Raw genomic sequence first — 24,296 nt, forward strand, 5'->3', positions numbered from 1 at the left:
ATATTCTCGTTATGCGGTGTTTCATAATATAAATTAATTTTACTACGGACCAGGGATTGTAGATTATTCACCTTATTGTTTAATATTACTTTCAATAATCAAACAAACCTTACACTAAACATATTGCTCCCAACAAGCAAGGCAGATACAAAGTATGCTCTCCAGACCCTTAGAAGCAAGTTTAGAAGATTTAAACTAGAGAATGTTTTTTTTAATTTTCCATGCACCAACTGTGTCATGTATCATATGCGATTATATTCTCTGCTAGTCTCGAGTCGGCTAAATTTCACAGGTTGTTTTCGTTTGAGAGTATCCCTTTAAGAGTGCGGGTCTGTGAGATTTAAGCCAATGATAAGACTCGATATTCTGCAGGAAAAGACGGTGACATGCGGAGGCGGTGGGTCTTTAAAGGGCTGCTCTACCCCAACTCACAAACCCAATCTCATAGGACTCGTTAGCGTATCACGTGCCAGATTCCTAATGAAGTGGACACACGAGGGCCCGGTGTGCGCATGCGCCCGGTGTAAAATGTAGTTGGAAATGAGGTGTCCGTCTTGGAGTAGTCGACTTTTAAAAAGCATCGGCAGCCCCTGATATGACGACTTCGCTGGTTCTGCATCCACGCTGGGCGGACACCTTGATGTACGTTTATGAAAAAAGCCCGAATGAAAACAGCCAGAATAAAAGCCAAACAATGGAGGGACTGAGCGGTAATTGCCCTGCGACCCACTGCAGGGACCTGATGTCGCACCCCGCGCTGGGACGACACTCTGGCACCATAGCGACCCACCAGGGCTCCGTCTACTCGGATATTTCCTCTCCGGACACCGGCCGGCAGTGTCCCGCTCCGCAGTCAAGCTCCAGCGCCTCTTTGAGCTACGGTTACCCCTTTGGAAACCCGTATTACGGCTGTAGATTGTCTCACTCGCACAACGTGAACTTGCAGCAGAAGCCTTGCTCGTATCACCCCGCTGAAAAATACGCCGAGCCCAGCACAGCGCTGCCCACGGAAGAACTGTCTAGCAGGGCGAAAGAGTTTGCCTTCTACCCGAGTTTCGCCAGCTCGTATCAGGCTGTTCCTGGATATCTCGACGTGTCGGTGGTGCCTAGTATCAGTGCCCACCCCGAACCGCGGCACGACGCCCTGATCCCCATGGAGGGCTACCAGCACTGGGCTCTCTCCAATGGCTGGGATGGGCAGGTGTACTGCTCCAAAGAGCAAACGCAGTCAAGCCATCTCTGGAAATCACCTTTCCCAGGTAAGGAAAAAAATCCCTTTTCTCTTTTTAAGGTGTCTCTAACCGGCTTAAATCCAGATGTTAGTCACGTAGGGTTTTGATAGCCACCGTGTGTCACCACGTTAATAAAACTATTTAAATGTAGTCATATAAGTTTATTTTCCTCAGATGTTTTTGCTTAGCAAGTGAATTGTATTGTGTTAAAGTGCCAGTTTCAACTTACCAAGAAGTCCAGGGAAACACCAAATGTGCTGAATAAACATACAACTGTCAGTCCCCATGCATACCACTTATCTAATGTCCTTTATGGACTGTTTGACTTCTCTGTGGCCTCTCATATTCTTCAGTTTAACTTTAAACAAATAATCAGCATGTTCTTAGAAGTGTGCGTAAAAATTAGGGAGAATCTAAAATTCAGGATCTGTGACATTTTAATGGTTAATCTAAGTTTTTAAAATGAGCTTTTTCTGTCGAAAGTTATTTGCAGTTTTTATTTATTCCTATGAGTCATATGTTGCGTTTGAGTCACGTAGAATAGAGAGGGACACCAGTGCAAACCTTTGCCCTCTGCATGACAGTATAGTAGGCTAGCTTACTGTTACTGTGCTGTGTACACAGTCTCTTACACACGTCCGGATTCATTTTCCAATTCATATACACATCTGCATCATATCACACAAATTTTGACACAACCACTTATCAATGCACTGCATATGCAGGATCCCCTTTCCTTTATTTACCATCACACAACATGCATGATATCTGATAATGGAGTGGGGCCCGTCCAGAATGCAGTTTACAGAGTGTTTACTAGATTGCGTCTCTTACCACAAGGGTTTATTATCTATTTGAAATCTCAAAGTATTTTAATTTCCGATATGGATGTTGTCAGACCCCGACTAAACTGCCCACACACGACCCCCCCTCCCCCCGCCTTTACATTGAAAATACACAAGAGCAAGCCACGCAAGCACGGGCACGCAGTCAAATGCGCGCGCACACATGCGCAAAAACACGAGCGCGCAATGTCCATATTCCCTCTCTCGCCTCACTGACATACACACTGTGACGCGCAGAAGAAGACACAGAAGAGTTTGGCCTTAAAATAAAAAATAACAAAATTAATAGGGGGCACTCAGCTCCCCTGTGCGTCGTTCAGCACAACACAACAGTCTGTTATACACAACAACATCAGTGATACGATGAAGGGAATATTTGAATATCCACTGCCCTGATTCAAGAGACCATAATCTTATATGCAAATGATCTGTGGAGAAATATTCCCAAGCCCTGACTGTAAAATTACACGGGGGTAAAAAGCTTCTTGTCTCACAGCTTGCCACTATTTCTAAAGGTATTGCCTTACTTGTCCTGTCATGTTTCCCATTGGCTGTTGTGCACTCAGCTCCAGTCTTGGCAGAAGGGTGCAATCCCACAACTTTGCTTCCCCGAACATATAGCCTGAGCTGTTCACTGCCAAAAGTTTTTTGTGTGTGACTTTTATAACAATTTATAACTAAAAGGAGTGGAGAAAAATTAGCTCTAAATTCTAGGGGAAGTTCAGGAATATGTGTGAAATGGTGAAGTTTTATTTGAACCTGTCAAATTGATGATTATTCAAAGTTAAATCTTCTCTCTTGCAGTCAGTTTAGTTTCCTGGCTCTTATTTCTGTTTTCCAGGCGCTGGACAGAGTTACAGCCTCCACATTGAGACTTAGTGTATTTTATACTTGTATTTAACCCACGATCTAATTAAAGGTATCTGCCAGAGATGTATCTGAGATGCCATAAACAGGATTTGTTGTATAGTTTATCAGATATAGCAACCAGCAGATTAAATATTGACAAACAGGCTGAAGAATAAAATAATCATCAGTGGCCATTGGAAACAATGTAGAGTTCTACAGGGGCTGTAACCTGAAGCAGTTTGTTCATCTACAGAAAGAAACCACGTTCTCTCACCGTGCTGATATATTTTACTTTAATGCTCTCACACTTAGGTTTTCATTTCTGCGTTCATATGTCAGGTGCACTACACCTGAGATCCTGACTGCAGCAACAGCAACGTTCAGTGTGCCCCTGGATGCCCCACCCCCACCCAACCCCTGCAGACACATACACAAATACAATAATAACGCGGGTTCTACGTTGAAAATTATATTATTTTATTTTATGTCTAATTAGGTATATACGCCTAAACACCCTATAGCGAGTTCAACACGTTTAGACTTATCCCAGCTGCAGTGCCGCTTGTATCTTGACGTGTAACACTGCGATGATTTTTGCGCAAAAGCTTAATATCTATATTCCTTTTCTCTCGCAGATGTTGTTCCACTGCAGCCCGAGGTCAGCAGTTACCGTCGTGGGCGTAAAAAGCGGGTCCCATACACCAAGCTCCAGCTGAAGGAGCTGGAGAAGGAGTATGCAGCCAGCAAATTCATCACCAAAGACAAGAGAAGGCGCATCTCGGCCACCACCAACCTCTCAGAGCGCCAGGTCACCATCTGGTTCCAAAACCGGCGAGTCAAGGAGAAGAAATTTGTCAGTAAATCCAAGAGCAATCACATGCACACCACTTGATGAGGCCAGCGATGTCCCAACCGCAACTCATACCTTCCACAACACCATGTCATCTTTTTACCTCCTGCGTCGAAAAGTCGTGGCTGAAGAACATTTTTTGGCAGAGTGGGGTTGTTTTTTGTTGGTAATTTATCTTCCATCGTCTCCATCGACCACGCCACCAAGCTCCACAGCCCCTGTTTTCAACTTAGAGATGATGCTCTAAAAACTGTGAAAATATTGAAAATTTCACTTCACGTTTGTTTTATATGAATGTACATATATAAATATATAATATTTAAAATATCTGTATTTCAAAGACAAGTATTGGGTGTTTTTCTTTTCTCCTTTCTTTTTTTTTTTTTTTTTTTTTTGTTTCAAACCTAATCCCCAAAAGGACTGATGACATTTCTGAGACTTGCAACTGGCAGATCGAAAAACAGAACGTGGTTCGTTTCGGTGTCATTTTCTCGAAAGATTATCGCCAAGTGGACAAGAACAGTGTTGTGGCATCATGACACGTTGAACTTGCGACTTAGAAAAAAACAAACGAAAAAAGAAGCTCACAGAGGACTTTCGAGAGAGACGATGATTTTCCTCTGTCAATTCTTTCCGAATTTCACAAGTTCTGTTCCTCTGTGTGGGGTTTGTTCTTTTTAAGCCTGGAGCAACACAGAGGCTGCTATGTTGTCAACCTGTATAGTGCAATGCCTTTATTATTTAATTCATATTATCTAGTATGGCAGAGCTGTAAACTGGAATATCCCATGACCAGTGTTTTTTCCTTTATATCAGTGAAGGATTCTGTCATGCAACTGGAATGATTGTAAACCATTAAAAGTCAGTGAGTATAACACATAAATGCACAATCGTTTTTTTTTTTAATTTCTGTTCTGTCTTTGTTAGCGTAGCTTTGGAGCTGATCACACGCCTTGTACGAAGCCTGTAATTTCTACTTGCGTGCAGTATGTGACCTGTATTGTGCTGTTGAATTGCGTCCTGGTAACGTGTTTCATAAATAAATGATGATTATGAAAATGCTCGAATATTCAATCCACCATCCTGCTTACAGCACTTTCCTGTTGTCTCAAATTACACCGGTGTTATTAGGCCTCCTCCGCCTGACTCCATGTCTATAACTATAACATCAGCGGATGAACGAGTGCAGGTTAGAAGTCGCAGAGGACTTGATGAAGACATATTGTTAATGGCAGCAAGGGATGACACAGTGATTACGTTCAGTGAGCAGCAGCGCGCACTTGCAAACATGAATAATGATATTTGGACCCTTTCCTATTTCCCCTTCTGAGCGAATACGACTTGCGTGGTCTGATTTGGAGAAAACACAGGTTGACGTTTGTGAAAAAGACGCTCACTGTGTCCAAATGCACTCCACCCGTTTACCCTCCCAACCTCCAGCGCATTTTTAATCAAAGTTGATGCCAAATCTGTATTACCTGTCACTTTGGCACAAGTTCAACTGGCAGACTCATCAGCAAAGAGTCTGAAAGGCGAATCAAGGGATGAGCCTCAGCTCTCATACATGTCCTCGGTTACCACAGATTGTTTTCTGTCCTATATTCCACAAGAACAAATTTCTTATTGTTTGATGAACAAATAAAAGCCGCACCCTCTAAGAATCGAATCAAAGCCTTTCTTTATTTGTCACCATCCAGTGATTTAAGGAGTTTGGTTTGATCGTTCTCTCCAAGATCTATACATACTTTACAGTACATGAGTGAATTAAAAAAGAAAAGACCAAACTTGCGTGAATGTAATTGTGATGCAGATGATGATTCGTCATGCAGCCACGCGCTTTGGTTAAATCTTGTGAACACTGTTTGAGTATTTGTAAAAATAAAAAAAAGCACAGGTGAGTTTTGCACTGAGCAAAAGGACGCACTTATTTCTGCCGTCTATACGAACCTATTATCGATAGGTTCCTATAGGCGGACCTGTCATATACACAACAATATAGAGAATATATCACATGCTATGCGTAAATATCAGTGCACAGCAAATATCAGTCGAGTGCGCGTAAATCTCCTCACAAACATGTTTCCTCACAGTTTGTGTGGATACAGGAGGTCTTCTTTTCATACGGGCGTATATAAAGCTTTATAAAGTCCCCAATGGCTCAAAAGTTGGAATACTTCAGTCACACTTTTGAAAATAATAGTTTAGAGAATAACATTTAGCCATACTTGTCCAAGAGTCGTGGAACCTGGTGTTTGTTATCTTTTATTCTACTTAAGACAAGAATGCATTTTACGCAAGATTCTTCATGTCAGACGTAATTAAAAGAAAATTGTCTCTTTTGCGTAATTTTCTTGAGTTAAATTAATTCACGGTTGAGGCCTAAATATCAGCCAATGATAATTCAAATGTTGCAGCTTTCTAAAGAAATACTATCCAGACATTGTACTTAAAGCCATTTAGTGAGTTTATTTTTTTAACTTGTGTGTAGGAAGGTCGCTGGCAGGACTGTGTCACTTTTTCCAACTTCCTCAGATCTTCTGGGGGGACCGCTGCTGATTGCAATCCAAGCCGTCAGACTTCAGGTTTTTGTTTGTCTGGTTCCTGGGTTTTCAATCCTGCAGGAAAGTTCTGGGTCTCCAGATTTACCCTTGACCATGACTATGCAGTCACTTTGACCTTGACATCAGAGCAGATTGTGAATAATAAATAGGGGGCTGGACAGCGATCCCGGCGGTTTGTTTGTGGGCAAACAAGGTGTTATTTCCCTGTCTAGACAGCCGGACTTAATGGCATGCCATAAATACGTAAAAAACGGGAAGTGTAGCGATATCCTCTGACCTGCTTCTGACCATCTCTCTAAACTTTGCATTAACATTTGGGCTCTATTCTTTTTTTGTGTTTGTTTTGCAGAAGTCCTTTAAATGCAGTAGTTCTGGGCGATGCCCCCTGGAAGCACCAATGGTCTCATGCACTCATCATCATGAGGCTGCGTTATTGACCACGAAGGACAGGTAGGACTTTTTGACGTCTCACACCAACACCATAATCCGCAGCAAGCAGCCATACTGTCTACACAGCGAGAGGAAATAATAACACGACGTCGCCCACAATATAGCGATTAAAGGTAGGGCCGTTTTCTTCCTACTGTGGCAGCAGGCCTTTGCTTTATGACTTTTTCTTATATATTAGGCTGAAGACTAAACATTCAGCAATGAAAGGTAACTTGAAATATGATGAATGATATGCAGTGACGGGCGAGTTTGTACTTCATGTATTTGAGATATTATTTTCCTCTGTGTGAAAGGAGTGAGACAATGTTAAACTTTAAAAAACAGGGCTACTTTAAATATTTATATTTTAACTATTGATATTTTAAACATTCTCACAGACACTTTAATGTTTAATTTATGCAGCAGCATATTAATTGAGCTAAAATTCGTCACATAGCAGATATAATCCTATCCAAAATAATTTGTTGATGTGCAGATAATTTAAACGTTGGTACATTTAATTTATTTAATTTACAAAAATATTTGATTTTAAGAAAGAATAAAAAGAATACATTCAAGTGGAGGAATATGGAATTATACAAGTGCGCAAATTCACATAGTTCTTACGTACAAATGTGAAAGAGAATCTGAAAGTATATTCCATATCCCGACCAGTGCAATAGACACAGCTTCCTGAAAGTTAATTTTTTACTTACTCAACTTGTCACCTACAGTAATCAAACAGGCGCCCGAGATTAACATTGACTCTGCCGAAAGAAAAGGCGATGCAGAATAAACTCAGAAAGTCACACAGCAAATTTTCAAACAAACATATACATTTAAAAAAAAAAAAAGGCTAAACTTGAAGCTTTTCCACTTTTCCTCCTGGTCAGCTTCGGGTTTATACCTCTAGATCCTACAACGACGACAAAGTTGTGTTTGCTTTATGTTGTGTGTGTGTTTGGAGGGCGTGAAAGCTGCAGGCCGCTGTTATCCAGAGCCATCAGACAGGGGGCTGATAACCTCTGGTGGTGACCAGGGGAAAATATCAGGAAGTGCTGCAACTGCCTGCATTTTGGGCAGAGCTTTTCACTTCAGCTCATTTGTGTTCTCACGGTCATGACTGTACCTCAGGGCTCACTCCTCCTCCAGAGCTTTATCATATTTATGAAATATGAAGTTGTGCGTCATTATAATTATACTGCAAAAAAAGTTTGAAAAAGTGTAAAAGATGAGGGCCTGATTTCAGTGGACGGTACAGCAGATACAGATGTCACACCTAAAGCCACATCTGCCCTGTATTCTTTTTCGTGTGTTTTGTTATAGGATTCCTGTTTACTTTCATTTTTACATTATAACAAAAGGGGTATTTTGATTTAATGCTGCTGTTTGAATTTATTAGAAACATCTGAATAATGACGCATCGGAACAGGCAAAGACCACAGAGTCAAAACGAGTTTCCATGCCAAGTTGTTTTTATTTGTTCAAATATTTATTGTGTTCTTTTTTTTCATTGACATTTATTTATATATATTTGGCTATACGAAGATTTTCAACACATTTAAAAACAGGGTTATTAGATAAGTCGCACTGTTATAACGTGCACGTTACAGTGTTTTAGGAATGGATTCAAACTGACTGACGACGTGTGTCAGGTGTGGTGGTTGGGAAATGTCATGATTTGTTGATCATGAATAATACAGCCATACACAGTGCATGAACACTTTACATTTACATTTCTTGATCTCTCTCACACACAGACACACACACTCTCTCTCTCACACACACACACACACACACACACACACACACACACACAAAAGTTGTTAACTCCATAATTTAAAATAAAATAAATACTGAAAAGTTAAAATTAATATTTTCAAATTTGAGCAAATGCGTTGCCGCCCCTTATCCAATCACAACTTATTACATCATAACTTTATCCAAAGTGACGGTCAAGTTCAAATCTTAGTCTCCATGACACAAAGGCTTTTCTAAAGGCCTATATGCCAGTTTGCGATGTTTTATTTGCATATTTATACACAGCTTACTCAGATTGACTGACTATAAATGTATATTATACTTTTTATGTATACATACAATTGTTAAAATATAATTATTTCCAGATAGATGTCGATTATCCTTGATCATTTGAAGTAAAGAATTAATTTTTCATCTCCTGGTGTTATTCGCGACGCACAGCCGCATTAAATATCATGTGTTGTTGTAAACAGAGATCAGCCAAACGTTGCACCTAAGCGTTGCCACTTCTGTGGGTTCTTTAGGTTTCCCTTGGTGGTTTGTTTTCCATGAAGGAAGCTTTAAGAGGGGCTGCACAGGGCTATAACTGTGGCAACCTGCCTGCAGAGAATCAAAGAGAGAAAAGGGAAGAAAAGAAAAGCCCTTTGTTTAGGCTATTACCCTGTCTGGACAGGACCAGTGGATTCCAGGAGGGTAATTTCAATATCGAGCAGACAGTGTACTAGACAGTGACCTTGACAGTGCTGTAGGCTCGCTTCACAAAGTTTCTTTTTTAACTGCAGATTTTCATTTCCTTTTTTTTCTTGTTGATAAATGAGAGCACAAGGCCTGTAGCTTACGGTCAGATATGACATCATCGCCGGGCAAACGATGCACTGAACAGACGAGCGGTTGTTTGAATGTGAAATGCGGATCTGTGTGCGAGCAGTGGGATCGGAGGCGTGGAGAGACGAGGCAAGGAGGCGCAACACATGGCCTCTTTCCCCCCTCGAGGTAAAGAAGCCTGCACGGTACTCACCCGCGTACACGGTAACTGTTAGAATAACACGAGAAGCCGTGAGGTGTTAACAAAGACACCCCTGCTCTCCTCATCACACCGGGGGCACATGATATTACGCTGCACCGGGCTGACGCAGCGTTGCATTGCTGGGGCTGACTAACGAGATGTGAGAATGTGCAGTGAAAGGAGTAGCAGAGGGTCCAGGGAACATGATGAGGCTGCAACGGATCCCTGAGAGCTTCTCCAGTTTACACATTTGATACCTTTTCTTTCTATTTAAGGCGAGAGCGAGGCCTGCTGCCTTTGGGTTAGATAGGATATACGGCCACGAGTGACGGACGCAGCGATCCAATATCGTCTGACTTGCAAACTGTTCTCAAACCAATGTTTAAATGAATGCTTATGTTCTCACATAACACTTCATCGGCAGTTTTGTGGCACACAACTAACACCATTCAGCCCGCACGTAACAAGCAGCACTAACCCTGTATCCCCAGCTCCTGATCCTAGTTGTCACTTCATGAAATCAGTCTTTTTTTATTCTCTTCTATATATTCTTCTATATCAGCTGTTTTGTTTTCAGGGGAGGATTTTAAATCAGAGAGGCAGCTCAGAATATATCCACATTATTTTATAAGGCCTGGGCTGCCTTCACTTTAAGCTGCTACAGCCTGAGAGACTATGTTTATCATATTTAATTTATATAAATTTCACCTTCATTCCTTTATTTAAACTGAGTATTTGAGTTCAATATCAAGTTCAACGTGACTCTGTCTGAACTTGAGTAGATTGACGGCGACGTCCGTGCACGTGTCCCTGGGTGTATATATTTAAAAAAAAAAAAATCTTATTCAAATTCCGTGTCATTGCTGAGTCAAACAATTTGCCCTTGATGTACTTTTTTTTAAGAGCCATAATTTGAGACACAAGCAGCTCGCCTCTTCTGAGTTATGACAACTTTTTCACATCCATAAATTGATTTTTGTCTCCCTTATATGTAGCCCGGAGTGGATGGCGGTAAATTATGAAATTTTATAAAGGGGAAAGTGGGATTTGCAAAATTGTTGCTGCGCTGATTATACTGTAGAGCAGCTATAAACGTTTGGAAAGTCCTGCGAGATGTATTTTTTCAATTAGGGAGTATAGCTTGTGAACCCGGGAGAGGAATGCAAAAAGTATAGGTCAGTCATAAGACTATGAGGATGATGGTTTGCCAGTTTGATGAGCACAGACCACATTAGAAATTCTTGCGCCAGCTGTTGGCAGAGTGCCCGAGTCGTCTGCATATTATGATATTAAGTTTTTCACTGTGGTGGAGTCTTTGAAAACTTTTATTTTCCTTTCTTTTCCTTGTTTTTAAGCAAGGCCTCTATTTGCGAGAAAGATGGCTGCAGTGTGACATATCATATATTTGCTCAGGGTCTTCAGAAGCGCATCTACAAATCAACTAATTAGTGTGATATAAAGCAGAGAGACTCTCGGCTGGATGAATCAGTTAAGTGCCCTCTGATATCTTGTAAAATCCATATAAAAGAATTGCGAGAGGTATAACAATCCCACCAGAGTTTGGCTACGAACGTTTATTGGAGGTATCTGTTAAAGTTGCTCATGTGAGGTGTACTCGAGAATATTAGGTGAAATATACCCTCTTAAAGTAACCTTGTAGAGTATCCGTCCTCTTTTACAGAGCCAGTGGCTTCAACCTGCTGACCCCGTTACTGTAAATATGAGGAGAGTGCGGCAATGAGCATCAGTCTTTTCTTAAAACAAGCTTGTAAAATTGGGACATCACAGCTTTATGTGACGTGGGATTCAACCATAATTTGCTGGAAAACAAGTTGTCATTTGCGGCCCCCAATCCTTCGAGAATAAAATAGTTTTCATAAGAAATGGTATTTAAAAAACTTTTGCCAGCTTATAAAGATATTAAACGAGACCATGGACAGTTCCAGGAGAGGGAAAGGAGAAGCAGCCTGGGCTCCTGCACGAAAAACACAAGATTCTCCATTTTTAATAAAAAGGTTTATAGTATTTTTAAAAAGCATATAAACCTCTGTAATACAGAAGTTAATGTTTTGTTTTGTTTTGTCAGAGAGGGACCGAGTGGGTGGTACCATGTGTAACAGAAGTTAGCCTGAGCACGTGGTTTGAGGTTGACCAATCAGGCGCCCCTCCAGGTTTAACTATGTTAAATGTCAGATTGCAATAAACTAGAAGCTGTTGGTCGGGCCCGCGGAAATGGGCGAGCATAATCTCCTTAATCCAGGGTTTGTGGGACCTTTGGTTAACATCCACACTGGAGACACCTTTTACTTTCCGAATTTTAGAGCCTCAGGGGGACAACTGGCGGGGCTACCGTCTCTCTCCTACCCGAGAAGGGACAATGTTTGCTCCCTCCCGTGGAATCCTTCGGAGCCGTGCAATGGATACTCTCAATCCTACTTTAGCAGCCCCGTGTCTATTAACCCTTCTTTCAATCGGTCGTGTGAAATCAGCAGACCAGAAGAGGGTAAATGTTATTATAACAACGGCAGCGGGAGCAGGGAGACCTGCTCAGGTGGCAGCAGCCTCAAACGAGAGGACAGGGCGAGAGACACATCATCCCTAACATCCGAGCACGGGATGCACAGTGGGATAGGCAACACTGCCGCGTTCTCCAAATACGATTACGGGACCGAGCAGCTAACGCAAGATCCGCCATCCTGTCAGTCAATGGAGTCCGACTCCAGCTCCTCTCTGCTCAACGAGGGCAGCAAGCCTTCATCCAGCGACACACAGACCCTGGTGTCACCGGGAAGCCATTCAAGCAACATAGCCGCAGGCGGAGGTTGGTGCTGTTGTTTATTTTTGTTAAATCACAGTGATATTTCGAGCGCATGTGTATGTTATTAATAAGAAAGCTGCAGCTAGGTTACACTCACGGTATTAGAGCATCATTAGGGCTGGTTGTGTTGATGCACAGCTTGCAGCCCATAGATTAGCCTGCAGGGTACTTGCGTGGTGTGCAAACGCCGCTAGGGGTTGCCCTAAAATACTCCACACGCCATGTGGCTGTGTACAGTTATCATAGTGCTTATATGCCATCTTTTGAATAAACAGTCAGTCGTGTCATTGCATGTACATAGCTTAGATAAGACTCCTGTGATCCAGGCGTATATAGATGGTGGACTTTAGTGAATGTATTGCTGCACTTTGTATCTACACAAATTAGGGCAGTGATTTAAAGGGGGGTGAGCCGCTTTGCTTGACTGCATCGAAGAGGGAGAGTTTTTCTTTTTAATGACTCGTAAACAGAATTAATATCTGTCGCTGTGTACTCAACAGTCATTTAATATGCTCCGAAACTCGCAAATAAGTAGGGGTATTTGCAAGCACGGCTTAATTATCGCGTTAATGCTACTTTAACAGCAACAATAAAACTTCCTGTGACACAAACCGCTGTATGCTCGTGGTGTTATTATAGCAGAGGCTGGAAAAATATAAAATTAACACTTGTGATTGAAATTTGTGCAAAAACAAAAAACCTGGACTGGCCCTGCTCATCCGGAAATTGTATTTGAGATCAGATATGTCTAAGGCATCCCAGGGGGGAGGGGGGGAGACCACAACAAATCCAATTTGGTTGTGTGTGGAGGAAATGACAGCTTGCATGGGCGTCCATTTGATGGATCCTAATATAAAGCAGAATGTTGGATCCTCTGCAAAACGCAGACCCCTTCTAGCTTAATGAAATACTTTCTGTATTTCCAGAGCTGCAGAAACATCCAGAGTGACTCAGTGTTGTGTCACTATAATGTCATTTGACTTGTAGAGATCATTTTCTGAATGCTCTCCAGTCTAATGATTAATTGAACGCCAAATTCACTTCACCCAAGTGCCCAAGCTTCCCTCTCCACAAGTGACGCCCCCGCAGGCTCCTCATAACCTTGGAGGTGACCGTGATTTTGCTACTGTGGTGACTAATCCGTAGTTTGCTCCCCCTCTGCATCCCCCCTCAACCCTGCCCTACCCCACCCTATCCCACCCGACCTTCCTCCTCCCACTCCTCCAGGTGCCCCGTGGTACCCGATGCACACTCGGACCAGAAAGAAGCGCAAGCCCTATTCCAAACTCCAGCTGGCCGAGCTCGAGGGTGAATTCATGCTGAATGAGTTCATCACCAGGCAGCGGCGGAGGGAGCTCTCCGACCGTCTGAACCTCAGCGACCAGCAAGTCAAGATCTGGTTCCAGAACCGCAGGATGAAGAAGAAGAGACTCATGCTGAGGGAGCAAGCTTTGGCCTACTTTTAGAGATGCGGCAGAAGGTGAATCGATAGGCAGTAAAAAGCCAAAACCTTCTACGCTCCCTTAGGTCTTCTTTCAATGCATGCACTCAATCTATCCATCTTTTCAATTGCAGGCAATTCCTACAACATTTTCTGATAGCCTATATATTTTTTCTCTTAAAGGTGCGGGCTACACACATGCCCAAAAACAAGCCACTAACTGTCATTCAAAGCTATTCTCAATGAGACTTTCCTCATGTTTGGTATAATCGCACAAAAGAAGCTGTGAGAACTGTGTAGGATACATCTCTTGGTTTTCCTTATCTGTCAAGAGATTAGTCCACGCCCAAATTGTAAACCATGCAAAATGTGTGTTGCTCAGATTTGGGAATATACACACAATGACAGCATTGTTGAGTTCCCTTTTTAGTCAGTGAAAATAATGAGGCGGCGGGACCACTTGGTAAAAAATCCGAATAGGCCTAAAAAATAATAGTGAAGTCAGAAAGCCAGAAGACTGGCTTTAGTCGCAACCGCGCAATAATATCTCTGATGGTTTATGAAGAACAATCTCGCTCCCATAGTTGTTTAAAACTTCCTCAGCCACCATGTATTGGTGTAAGAGGAGCTTCCTCCTTATCTCCTCTCCATAGTTCTCGTCACACGTTGTGGGCACGTTCACGGTCACGGGCAGGAAGTCTGGGAGTCTGCGTGAGGAGTGGGAGGACTAAAAAAACGCAACGTAATCCATATCCATATATTTATGAGGGGCACATTGAAACAGCAATTGCCATGACTTTGTTCATGTGCTAACAAGTTTCCAAAGGTGATTCCTCTGCTTCTATCGCCTCTCGTGTCTCCACAACAATCACAGAATCCTGCATGGGTTGCATTTCTTTATACGAGTGAGATCACCGTTGAATACGGTTTTGAGCTGCTATTAAAAGACCCACGTCCCGATTGTGAAAAAAAAGTATATTTTACAATAAACTCTCTATGGATATAAAGAAAATATTCACCAGTGTTAAGCATATTTTACACCCGCTCGGTTAAACAAGAGAACCACCCAACTCTGCAGCTGCGGGTGGGGAAATGCGTGTTTAGGCCTAAAAGAACATTTCTGAAACTTGGTGCTCACGAAGAAAATAAATATGTAGAAGATTTAAAACACTCAATTATAGGCCTGACCGTGTGCTCCCTTAATTCGGGACGAATGCAATTATCTGTCATGTATAATGAGTAAGCTATAGCAGTAAAAAGTATTTGCAGCATGTTATTGATGTGAAATAATTATAAGTGGTGTTCTGCGGGCCACTTTTTTATACCTTTTTCCCCCTGAACAAATCAAAAGCGAACAAAACCTTAAACATTTCTGACACAAACCTCTATAAAGAATGTATTATTATTAATATTATTATTGTTATTATCATTATTAATATTATAATGGTGGAAGGACGGAGGGCCTATTAGGCCTACTTAATGTACTTGCTCCTTGCAATGTCCTCAATGTCGTCCCTTCCCTTACCTTGTACTCGTGTATAACTTTGTAAAATCAAATTACACATGTTACTATTCGCCTCCTATTTTGGGATCCCTTATCGGTATGTAATGGTGCGTTATGTTATTGATCGTCTTGTACAACATTGCATTCCATAGCCTATTTGTGGTTGTATGGGTTGGAAAGTAGGCCTAAATATATCATACTGCCAAAAATGCATAGAAGAAGTGGTATGCAAGAACCTTTACCATACATGTCATTTAAAGAAACTCTGTTTGTAGTAGCTGTTTGTTAACGTTCCTTTATTTCGTCCCTCACTGCATTCCCTTCTTTGCGCTTGTAAGGATTGCTACATTGTCTTGTAAAAGTAATAATGATATGAATGTATATGCGTAAGGTCTTCAATAAACAGAATATTGAAATGTTTATGTTACCTCCGTCTGTCACTGGGTCGCTTCACCGGGTGTCCCGCTTTTAAAAATCAGGTTTTCTAAGGGCTGACTGGTGGGATTATTTTATTGGACGTGACCTGTAGGCTAACACAGTTTAAAAAATACACGTGTCCACCGCAGTGAAATCAAGATCACAACATTAATGGGACATTTGGTCGCATTTGAGAGGGTGTTTTGTTGGCACATAATTCCACATGCTGTGAACTATAAGCAATAGGAGCCCACACAGGTTGGTCTTGTTCCATTATGGCCGTTCTGATATAAAGGTAGACTAAAGGTGTTCTAGCTCTCCATGCAAAATGGCGGCCAGATACATATCCTAAACCCCACCTTACACTGGATATCATTCCTGTTTTGGAGTAATCTGAGACACTATATATAGCAGCCATAGACAAGAGTTTTTTTTATTTGTTTTACATTTTTTGTGGTTTTCCTTGAAGTTCGACCTAATCAGTGTCACTGGTATGCTACAAGCCTATAACATCCCAGCTAAACACGCAATAGCTCTGTAAAGCAGTAATAGGGTTACACCCCAGTGCTCCATATAGTCAAACCTCCTGGACTGCTGTTCATCCCCTTTCTCTGGTTTGCATTATGGGATTGGGGTTTATGAATGCATACCATCATCAGAATATATTTCTTTTACTCAAATGGTATGCATCTTTATAAACCACACAGATGTGTGTACAATAAACACATCTAAAATACACAATGCTCTCCCTACTGGCAAAGACGTGTAAAGCAATGCAGGGCAGCGTGCTGTGTTTTTCTTTATCAGCTCACTAAACAACCATCAATGCGTCTTGTTCACAGCAGCTTCCAGACTCAGTTAGGTGAAGTGTGTTCACTGGAAACTGTGGTGCTGTCTCAATGTTGAGATCACATGTTGCCTTTTCAGTGAACTGTGCATGGCTTCTCCTGCAGTCGACCCAATGAAAGGCCTTCCTGAGTTAGTCTGTCCAGGATCTCAACATATTTACACACATGTATGATGACGTTTACTCAATTGTGCTCCTCACAGTCCTATCTCACTAACGACCAGTTATGATTCTGTATGAGATAATGAGTTTAATTATCATGGGACTTTGATGTCTCTGGGTGTATTAAAACCTTGCTGCAGTACTCTTCTCTGTCTAATATATAATGCTGTTTCTGCAGCCTATATTTGTGCCATTTTCTCCTACTGCAAAGACGCACCTGCCCCAGTTGGATTGGTTATATCTTGAACCATCATTCTGGTATATTCGTCAATATAATGCTCACGTAATTCTTGTTGTGTTGTATGCACAGTGTGCAGAATTAATATATAGAGCTAGAAGCTTCTATAAATGGTAAAAGGCCGTCTGGTTGCGTTGCTATTCGATCGAGTTACAATGCGCCAGTTTGCAGATATATAAACGGACGTGATTATATATTTTGGCTTTCAAAATAACCGCTGTGAATATTCTAAACAAACCAAGGCGTCAGCTAAATATTTGTTTCAGTCTCCAACATGCTTCTAGTCAGAGTGTGACTTGATATAAATGAATGAGACCCGCTGGTTTTATGTTTTCGGAAAAGAGCACTCCATGTACATTTACGCATTTGATTAAATTGAGATTTGGAGAAAGATTTCAACTGAATGAATGCGCATAATTTTGAACATGTATGTCAGTCATAGTAGCAACTGAGTCCTAGTTGTTGTCTGCGTATAATAATGCAAATGCATGCGTAATGTTGGGATATTTATCCATTTTACGCACGCACAGCACCAGTCATATGCCCGTGTGTTTCAATCAAATGAACACATTAGTTGTAAAGGCTCATGCGAAGTATATACCAAGTAACTTTATTAAGTATGTTCTGCCATATGTGATAATAACAAAGACTGTGAAATAATACTGGGGAGATCTTAAATTGTGTGTATTGAATTTGATCATCCAGAGGACATCATTCATAACTACTCCAATCTTTTTAGCCTATCAAACGCGCTGTTGACCATGAAAGGAGATAAACTAATGCCTTGTGTTTGTGTGTTGCCTTGTTAAAGGGCTTAGAGGAGAATAATATATGTAAAATATACAAAGACCGGATTGACTCTAAGGCACAATCTCAACTTTGCAACAAAAAAAATCTTTATGGTCTGATATGCTCCAAATATTTTTTAAATCTTTGTTTAAAAGGCTTCAGGATAAATTGTCCATACGCGCTGTTGAAATTTAAACAGCAGCGAGTGCAATAACTTAATTAGACTGAATTATTTATTTTTGCAGTTTTATTTGCGCTTGTAAAAATGCGCACAGCAATCATACGATGTGGAAAAGATAAAGCAGATATAACCCAGGATCACAACTAAATAGATTTGCTGTTTGCTGTTAACTTAAGAAAGTATAAAGTGACATTTAGAGCAGCGACAATACGATTTGTTCTTTCAAATGTGTTTTGATATGGGGAGATATTGAAGTAAACATCAGAACAACAGTGAGCAAATCGTGAATCCTGATAACCACCGTTACGCAATGATGCAAACAGTGTAGTTTGTGTTTGCAGACTAGTTTGATGGTTGCTGTGTAAAACGGTGTGATCGTTTGTTTGAATAACGTGACAGTCTGGTCTTTGGTCTGTGCCAAACGCATATGTGAGCATGTAGTTTTAACTTGAACTTCAAACCAGGCGTATCTGTTGATTTTGTGCGGGACCTCTCCGTGTAGTCTGTTTATTCGGGCATGTCTTTCCTTTCGACATTTTTTTCTGACAAATAATTGTGTGCATTCACGTCCAGAAAACTACAAAATATTTCACTGCGTCTTAACCCAACACCCCCCTGTCCTTCATTCAAAATGTAGAAAGTCATCACTGTACAGCAGCTCATGTTAGTTTGCACATCCTTTCATCGTATTCATTTAAATGTATTTGAATTTACTTTGCACGGGGCATTCGGGGAGAATTAAGAAAAACAATCTGCCATCACTGCAGACAACCTCTAGATATTTTGGATTGTAAACCGGGACGAAATCTCAGTTGGCTTTGCAGGTCTTTTACAATAGGTCTTTCACTGCTCTTGAACACTTTTGACTTTGAGACTGGCTAAATCTGTTTATGGCGGCCTGTCTCCGCGTCCCAAAGGTCAGTGAGCTTCACAGTGCCCTTCGCAGAGAACTTGTGTGGCATGCGGTCTACGCCCCCGCCACCCCTCTGCCGTTTATGGTACGAAGCTGGCCAGAGAAATGGAAAGCCATGTTATTCCAACTGAAGTGCGCGTGGAGTGTGTGTGTGTGTGTGTGTGTGTGTGTGTGTGTGTGTGTGTGGACGTGCGTAAATTTTGAAGGACTGTTGATGTGATATAGAAACAGAGCATAGGTGGGATTCTCGACGTGAAAGCTCCATATCGCTTCAGTCCTCTAACAGTTGATATATATTGATTTTGATATGATTTGAAATGAGTTCTGTAGGAGCTGGTTTTTTTTCCTGATATGTGCCTTACTGTCAATTTGTTTTTAGATAGCATCGCATGTCCAGCGACCCTTATTACGGATTGTGGAGGTTTCATTGCTGCCGGATTCGTATTAGACCACTTGTCCCTGATGGACAAAGTCCCCAGAATTCCAATTCAGATTGATGATACGATCGCAAATCAGTAGCCTGGGTAGTTGTTATTTTGCTGTCACTGTTTATCCAATTATAGCATTACTGTTATTTCTTATTTCGTGTGAAATCTTGCGCAGTTAAAAGAGACAGTACGATATTTGTCACTGACCGAAATGGTATTCTCCTCAGTCATATTTGTTTTGTTATTTAACCTCCGTTTTCAGTCACAATTTGCTCCATCTTTTCTCTCTTACCTTCTCTATAGTATTTTTCTGAAATGTTGAGTATTTTGGAGGTGGACTGTCCAGGCCGATTTTGGGCCCTAACGCACTCACTGAAGGTCAAGTATGCAGAACAGAGCTGCACATCCGACGGTGTCTGCTTAAAGCTCTTGCCATTTTAGATGGAAAATTCTGTCACCTGTTCAAGTTTGTCCAGTATTGGTTCGGTGCACACGCAGTCCAATCCGCTTTTCTAATATGAATATCGATATCTGATGTGCAGCTTCTCTGTGTTTAAAGGTCTGGGCTCTGAGGAAAAAGCGCTTGGAAAATGTGCAGCTCAGACGGCAAAGCAAACATGAGCACTAAGTGTTTGAGCAGGCATTTCAAAGATATCTGAGTCTGTAGCGTAAAGCTCATAGCGTCTATTTTTGGTGCACATACTGAGTCGCTTCCGTGCAAGGCCAGCGCAAACTAAAATAATGCTTTTGACCCCCGGTGCGAAAGGAAACAAGTGTTGCGCGTTTCGCCCCAATGGACATACATGTTCAAAATATTTGCTGATTTCGCACTGATTCCAGTTATTATGATGAATCAATTCCGTGACAATTTGTGCACTTAAGATTCACTCCATTTGTCAACCGATTGTGCTCCTGCATGCAGCATACCTAACACTTTATCCAGAATCACTCTGGTGACAGCAGACAAGATTTAACCAAATAATTAAAGAAGAAGCTTCAAGTGAAACGCCTGCCTCAGACGTTGTCAACACGAAGGTTATGTCACTACATGATCACTGTCAGATTTTATCACGAAGGAATTTTTGTTACCAAACTAAATAAATTATTTGTAAACCATTACACTTAAAAACAACCCGCTGCGTAATGCTTCGCAAGTCGTGCTTAATTTTCTGCTGTCTTGTGAGTAATTTCAGAAACCACAACTATTTATCTATGATGATCAATGCTGAATTGTGTTAGAACCCTGGGAACATTATCACCGCTTATTTCCAAATGTGATTCATATTAAGTGTGTTGTTCTTAGAGGTCTGCAGGCTGCGCCTAAAATTCTATTTTTAAATATATCGGCATGTGGAGGGCCACATAGCCACAACACTCCCTCCACATAAATGCTCCATTCATTTTTTTACTTTAATCAAATTTGAGCAAGATATCCAGCTCGAGCTTAATTATAGTTCATCTAGAAATTATCCAAAGATGGATCCACTTCAGTGTTGGCTGCTCCTCTGCTCAAATCACTTCCGGATTTTTCCAGGACAACTAAATAACACACAAGAGCTGGAACCAGCAGTCACCACTGGACGGTTTCTTGTGATGTGATATCATTTAATACTTCTAATAAAAAAGTTAACACATTGTTGTGAAAGCTTTATGTGCTGGTGGTTGAAAGAGAAATACACTCTGGAGATTGCTCTAAATGTAACAATAACACACATCCTTATCTTGTAAGCCATTGTTGTCACCACAAACCCTCCACGCTCGTTGCATTCACAGAGACCTCAGTAAAAAAAGGAAAAAAGGAAACAAGGCTCTTTAGTGTTGCTTGAAACTGTTCGCAACTCATGCGACCAAGTTTAACTGCCCGACTTACATCCAATTAAACCTATCTAGGCCATGAGGGGACAGTAATATGATTGCGGGCTCCCCACATTTAGCCTTGACATCAGCTAACTGTGCTGTAGTGTCTTGGTGAAGTGAGCCCATTGAGCGTGTGTGCGTGTGTGTGTTTGGTCGATGTTGTGTCATTTGGCACAGGATTTATCGACACGAAGCCAAAACACTGTAATATTTAGGTGCACCATTTTTTTAAACTGAGAGTTCTTCTTAACAAGAGGGTGACACCTAGGTTAACCATTGTAATTATGGTGCTTGGTAGCAATACATAGCTGAAATTCCTCTGACACAGTTGTAAAGTTAAAGCTTCAACAGTGATATTTATGCGTAAAATGGCAAATGTTTGCAACACTTTTGCTTTAGGAACCCAACTGAATATTTAGAATATTATTTAGATTGTTTAAACCTGCGTTTGTAATATTATGTATCTTTGTATAAATTCCTCTAACACAGAATGAGCATGCGATAATAACTCAGATACAGATCCCTTTGCGTGCAAACTCTGCATATGCTTAGTCTGTTCATTTGGTGCAACCAAATCAACCTTTCCTGGGTCCTACTGCTAGCGGAATATCAGCTGCTTGTGACTCGTTCATTCAGGGAAATAAACACATGGTAAACCTTATTCTTTTGACTAGTGTTCTGGGCGCTCCAAGGCTAGAAAATCCTGTGTTTAAACTCTCAGAAGGCGGATATTGCCAAGTGATGGACGCTGACTGCTCATATTTTGTCACATTATGACAAATACTGCGACCTAAACGCAGCCGGGAGTGCGATTTCCCATTTCTTTAAACGCCTCAATTCCTCCTGTGTGCTGTGGACTCTTTTTAAACCCTCCTTTTTCGCTTCTTCACTTGTCTTGATAAAGAAGCTCTAACTTTTAAACTTTATTTGTGCACCACTTATTCATACACGCGCACATTACTTATTTATACCGCGTTAAAGCGCACGATTGAAATGATTATGACGAAGGAATGATTTGACAATATTGTTTTGGGCTGTCTTCTGTTATTGCCTGATGAAAGAGGAGTTTGTAGCTTTTGTTTATAGCCCCTTTTTCTCCTGCAGATGATATTACGATCGGACTAATGTTGACGCACGGATACGTTTTAAATGTCGCAATTCATGAACCATTATCATGAAGCATTTAGTGTTGCGGCTTTTCAGTTGTTGAAATCCATCCTCAAATTCAAGTCCTGTGTTTTATCCTTTGATACCAGGGCGCTGTGTATAGTTCATACTGATAAAATGAACCATGACATTTTAATGTGCGAATTATTATTATTGTTATGCAACTGCGCAACACTATTGGTGCAGCATGTGTCGAGCATGTGTCCATACAGGCTACAGGCCAAGATGTTTACACAAATATCTCCATAGCTACGGTTGTTCGTTGCATCAGTAGCTGCGATTCACGGGGCACAAATATACTTATAATTCGTGCATTTACATAGTTCGTCAAGCTCCGTTATTGTGATTCGTTTGAATGAAATATTCAAATATTTCAGTCAAATTAAAAAAATCTCAAAACGCAAAATGTGAGGCTTCTCATATATTATTAAGGCTTTAATCCACTGCGTTTCTTCCACGGACGGGTAAACTCCAAGTGCAGAAAAACGCATTCTGCTGTTCGGTGTGAAAACTCAGCTCACCAGTGCAGAATTTTCTCGTCGCTTAAATCCAAATTCCTGTCATTCTCACCGTTTATGGTTTTCTATAGAACAAAGGAATTTAGCGTTACTACAGCCATTCGGAGTTTTATGGTGGACGGAGAGAGAATTTTAGTGGTCAAATTCAAGTGCTGTGTCTGGACAGCTGTCTGCTTTCTTTGTACTTGGATGCAGGATGCATCATGTGAGGCAACCTTTTGTCTGTGGCGTAATAAACAAGCTAATGCCAATGCCACCTTCTTCTTTTTTTCCTCCACAAATACGCCTGCAGTGCATGGACTCTCATTTCCAAGCAGTTCTGATGATTCTGCTTGTTCTTCCCCTCGCTATTTTAGGAGCACCACAAACACTAACTTTGTTTTCCCATTATTTCCAAACAACACAGGTGTCCCATACAGGCCTGTTCGTAATAGAGCGATGGCGTTATTGGAATATTGGATAATAATTCAAGAGTCTATTGCAACATTTAGGAAGCAGCCTATAATCATAAACAATGGGCCATCATATTAATTTCGCCATGTGATAGTATCAGTTAGTCTATAAAGAGTCAAAGATGGCCCTCAACAGTACAATTAAAAGTTTACAATGACGCAGGAAAGAACACGCAGGCGCATCTTTTCTCCAAACCATTCATTTTATTACATTTTGTTGAGGGGAAAAAAAGTGCGGGCGACACGTCTTTCTTTTTAACATTCACTCACAGATAAATGTCGACATTCTGCTGGAGAATAAAATGATCACAGCAGCTTGGAACATCAGCTGGGTCTTATTTTATTTTAGAGGAAAACGTCGGATACGTTCATGCTGCCTGGTCAATATGCCCTGTGTGAGTGTGGCCTGTAAGCTGCCGTTTACAAGAAGAGTAATTGTTGCTCTGCTTTTAAGATTTACAGAAAAAAAACTGCAAACCAAAACATCTGATGTGATCGACAGGTGATTCAGATATTATATCCCAAAATATGTGTTTTAACATTTTACAGAGAGGCTCAGACATTGCGGGGATGATCTGAGTGAATTTGTCAATAACTACTCCACACTGGAATAATGCTGACATCATCAGTATGAGGGGGAATAATAATAGTAATGGGGTTTTTTCCTGAGTTTGTGTTTATGTAATAAAGGCACATTTCCTCCACTGGAGGAGAAGCTCATTTTCAAGGCTTCAGCTGTAGTAGTATCCCCACCAGGAACTCCAGGAACTTGGGTGTTGAAATGCGCAGTTGTCCTTCATGGACTCTGTCATGATCCAAAGTCAAAGGGAATAATGAGAGTGGGGCCGATGACTTTAGCTGCTTCAGTCAACATGTGTGCTGTGCTTTCCACTGTGCCTCAACGTGCGTTCAGCTGCAGCTTTACAGCATAATCGCATTCGTCCACCGCTGATCCAGCTTTTATTTTCTCCACCTTGTGAAGGAGAGATAAATAAAAAAAAGAGTTAAAAATAAGAAGAACTAAATGATAT

At 41.2% G+C, this 24,296-nt stretch overlaps 2 protein-coding genes and 1 long non-coding RNA gene across 3 annotated transcripts in view; all 3 read left to right on the forward strand.

The window, feature by feature from the left end:
• LOC138410534 (uncharacterized) overlaps positions 1-6,787 on the forward strand; it is a 52,006-nt gene extending 45,219 nt beyond the window's left edge. Inside the window, exon 3 of the long non-coding RNA XR_011243244.1 lies at positions 6,687-6,787. This is a non-coding gene — a long non-coding RNA (uncharacterized lncRNA). The remainder of the gene's footprint in view (positions 1-6,686) is intronic.
• On the forward strand, positions 450-4,171 carry hoxc13a (homeobox C13a). The gene is made up of 2 exons (XM_020095974.2): positions 450-1,259; positions 3,562-4,171. The coding sequence occupies exons 1-2, from the start codon at positions 596-598 to the stop codon at positions 3,816-3,818; spliced, it is 921 nt and encodes a 306-aa protein (XP_019951533.1). The 5' UTR covers positions 450-595; the 3' UTR covers positions 3,819-4,171.
• A 4,892-nt stretch (positions 6,788-11,679) lies between the features above and the next one.
• hoxc12a (homeobox C12a) lies at positions 11,680-15,716 on the forward strand. Its single transcript, XM_020095975.2, has 2 exons — positions 11,680-12,354; positions 13,579-15,716. Exons 1-2 carry the CDS (start codon positions 11,766-11,768, stop codon positions 13,815-13,817), a joined length of 828 nt encoding a protein of 275 aa, XP_019951534.1. The 5' UTR covers positions 11,680-11,765; the 3' UTR covers positions 13,818-15,716.
• The last annotated feature ends 8,580 nt before the right edge of the window (positions 15,717-24,296 follow it).

This window comes from Paralichthys olivaceus, chromosome 6 (genome assembly GCF_024713975.1).
Source record: "Paralichthys olivaceus isolate ysfri-2021 chromosome 6, ASM2471397v2, whole genome shotgun sequence".
Taxonomy (NCBI): domain Eukaryota; kingdom Metazoa; phylum Chordata; class Actinopteri; order Pleuronectiformes; family Paralichthyidae; genus Paralichthys; species Paralichthys olivaceus.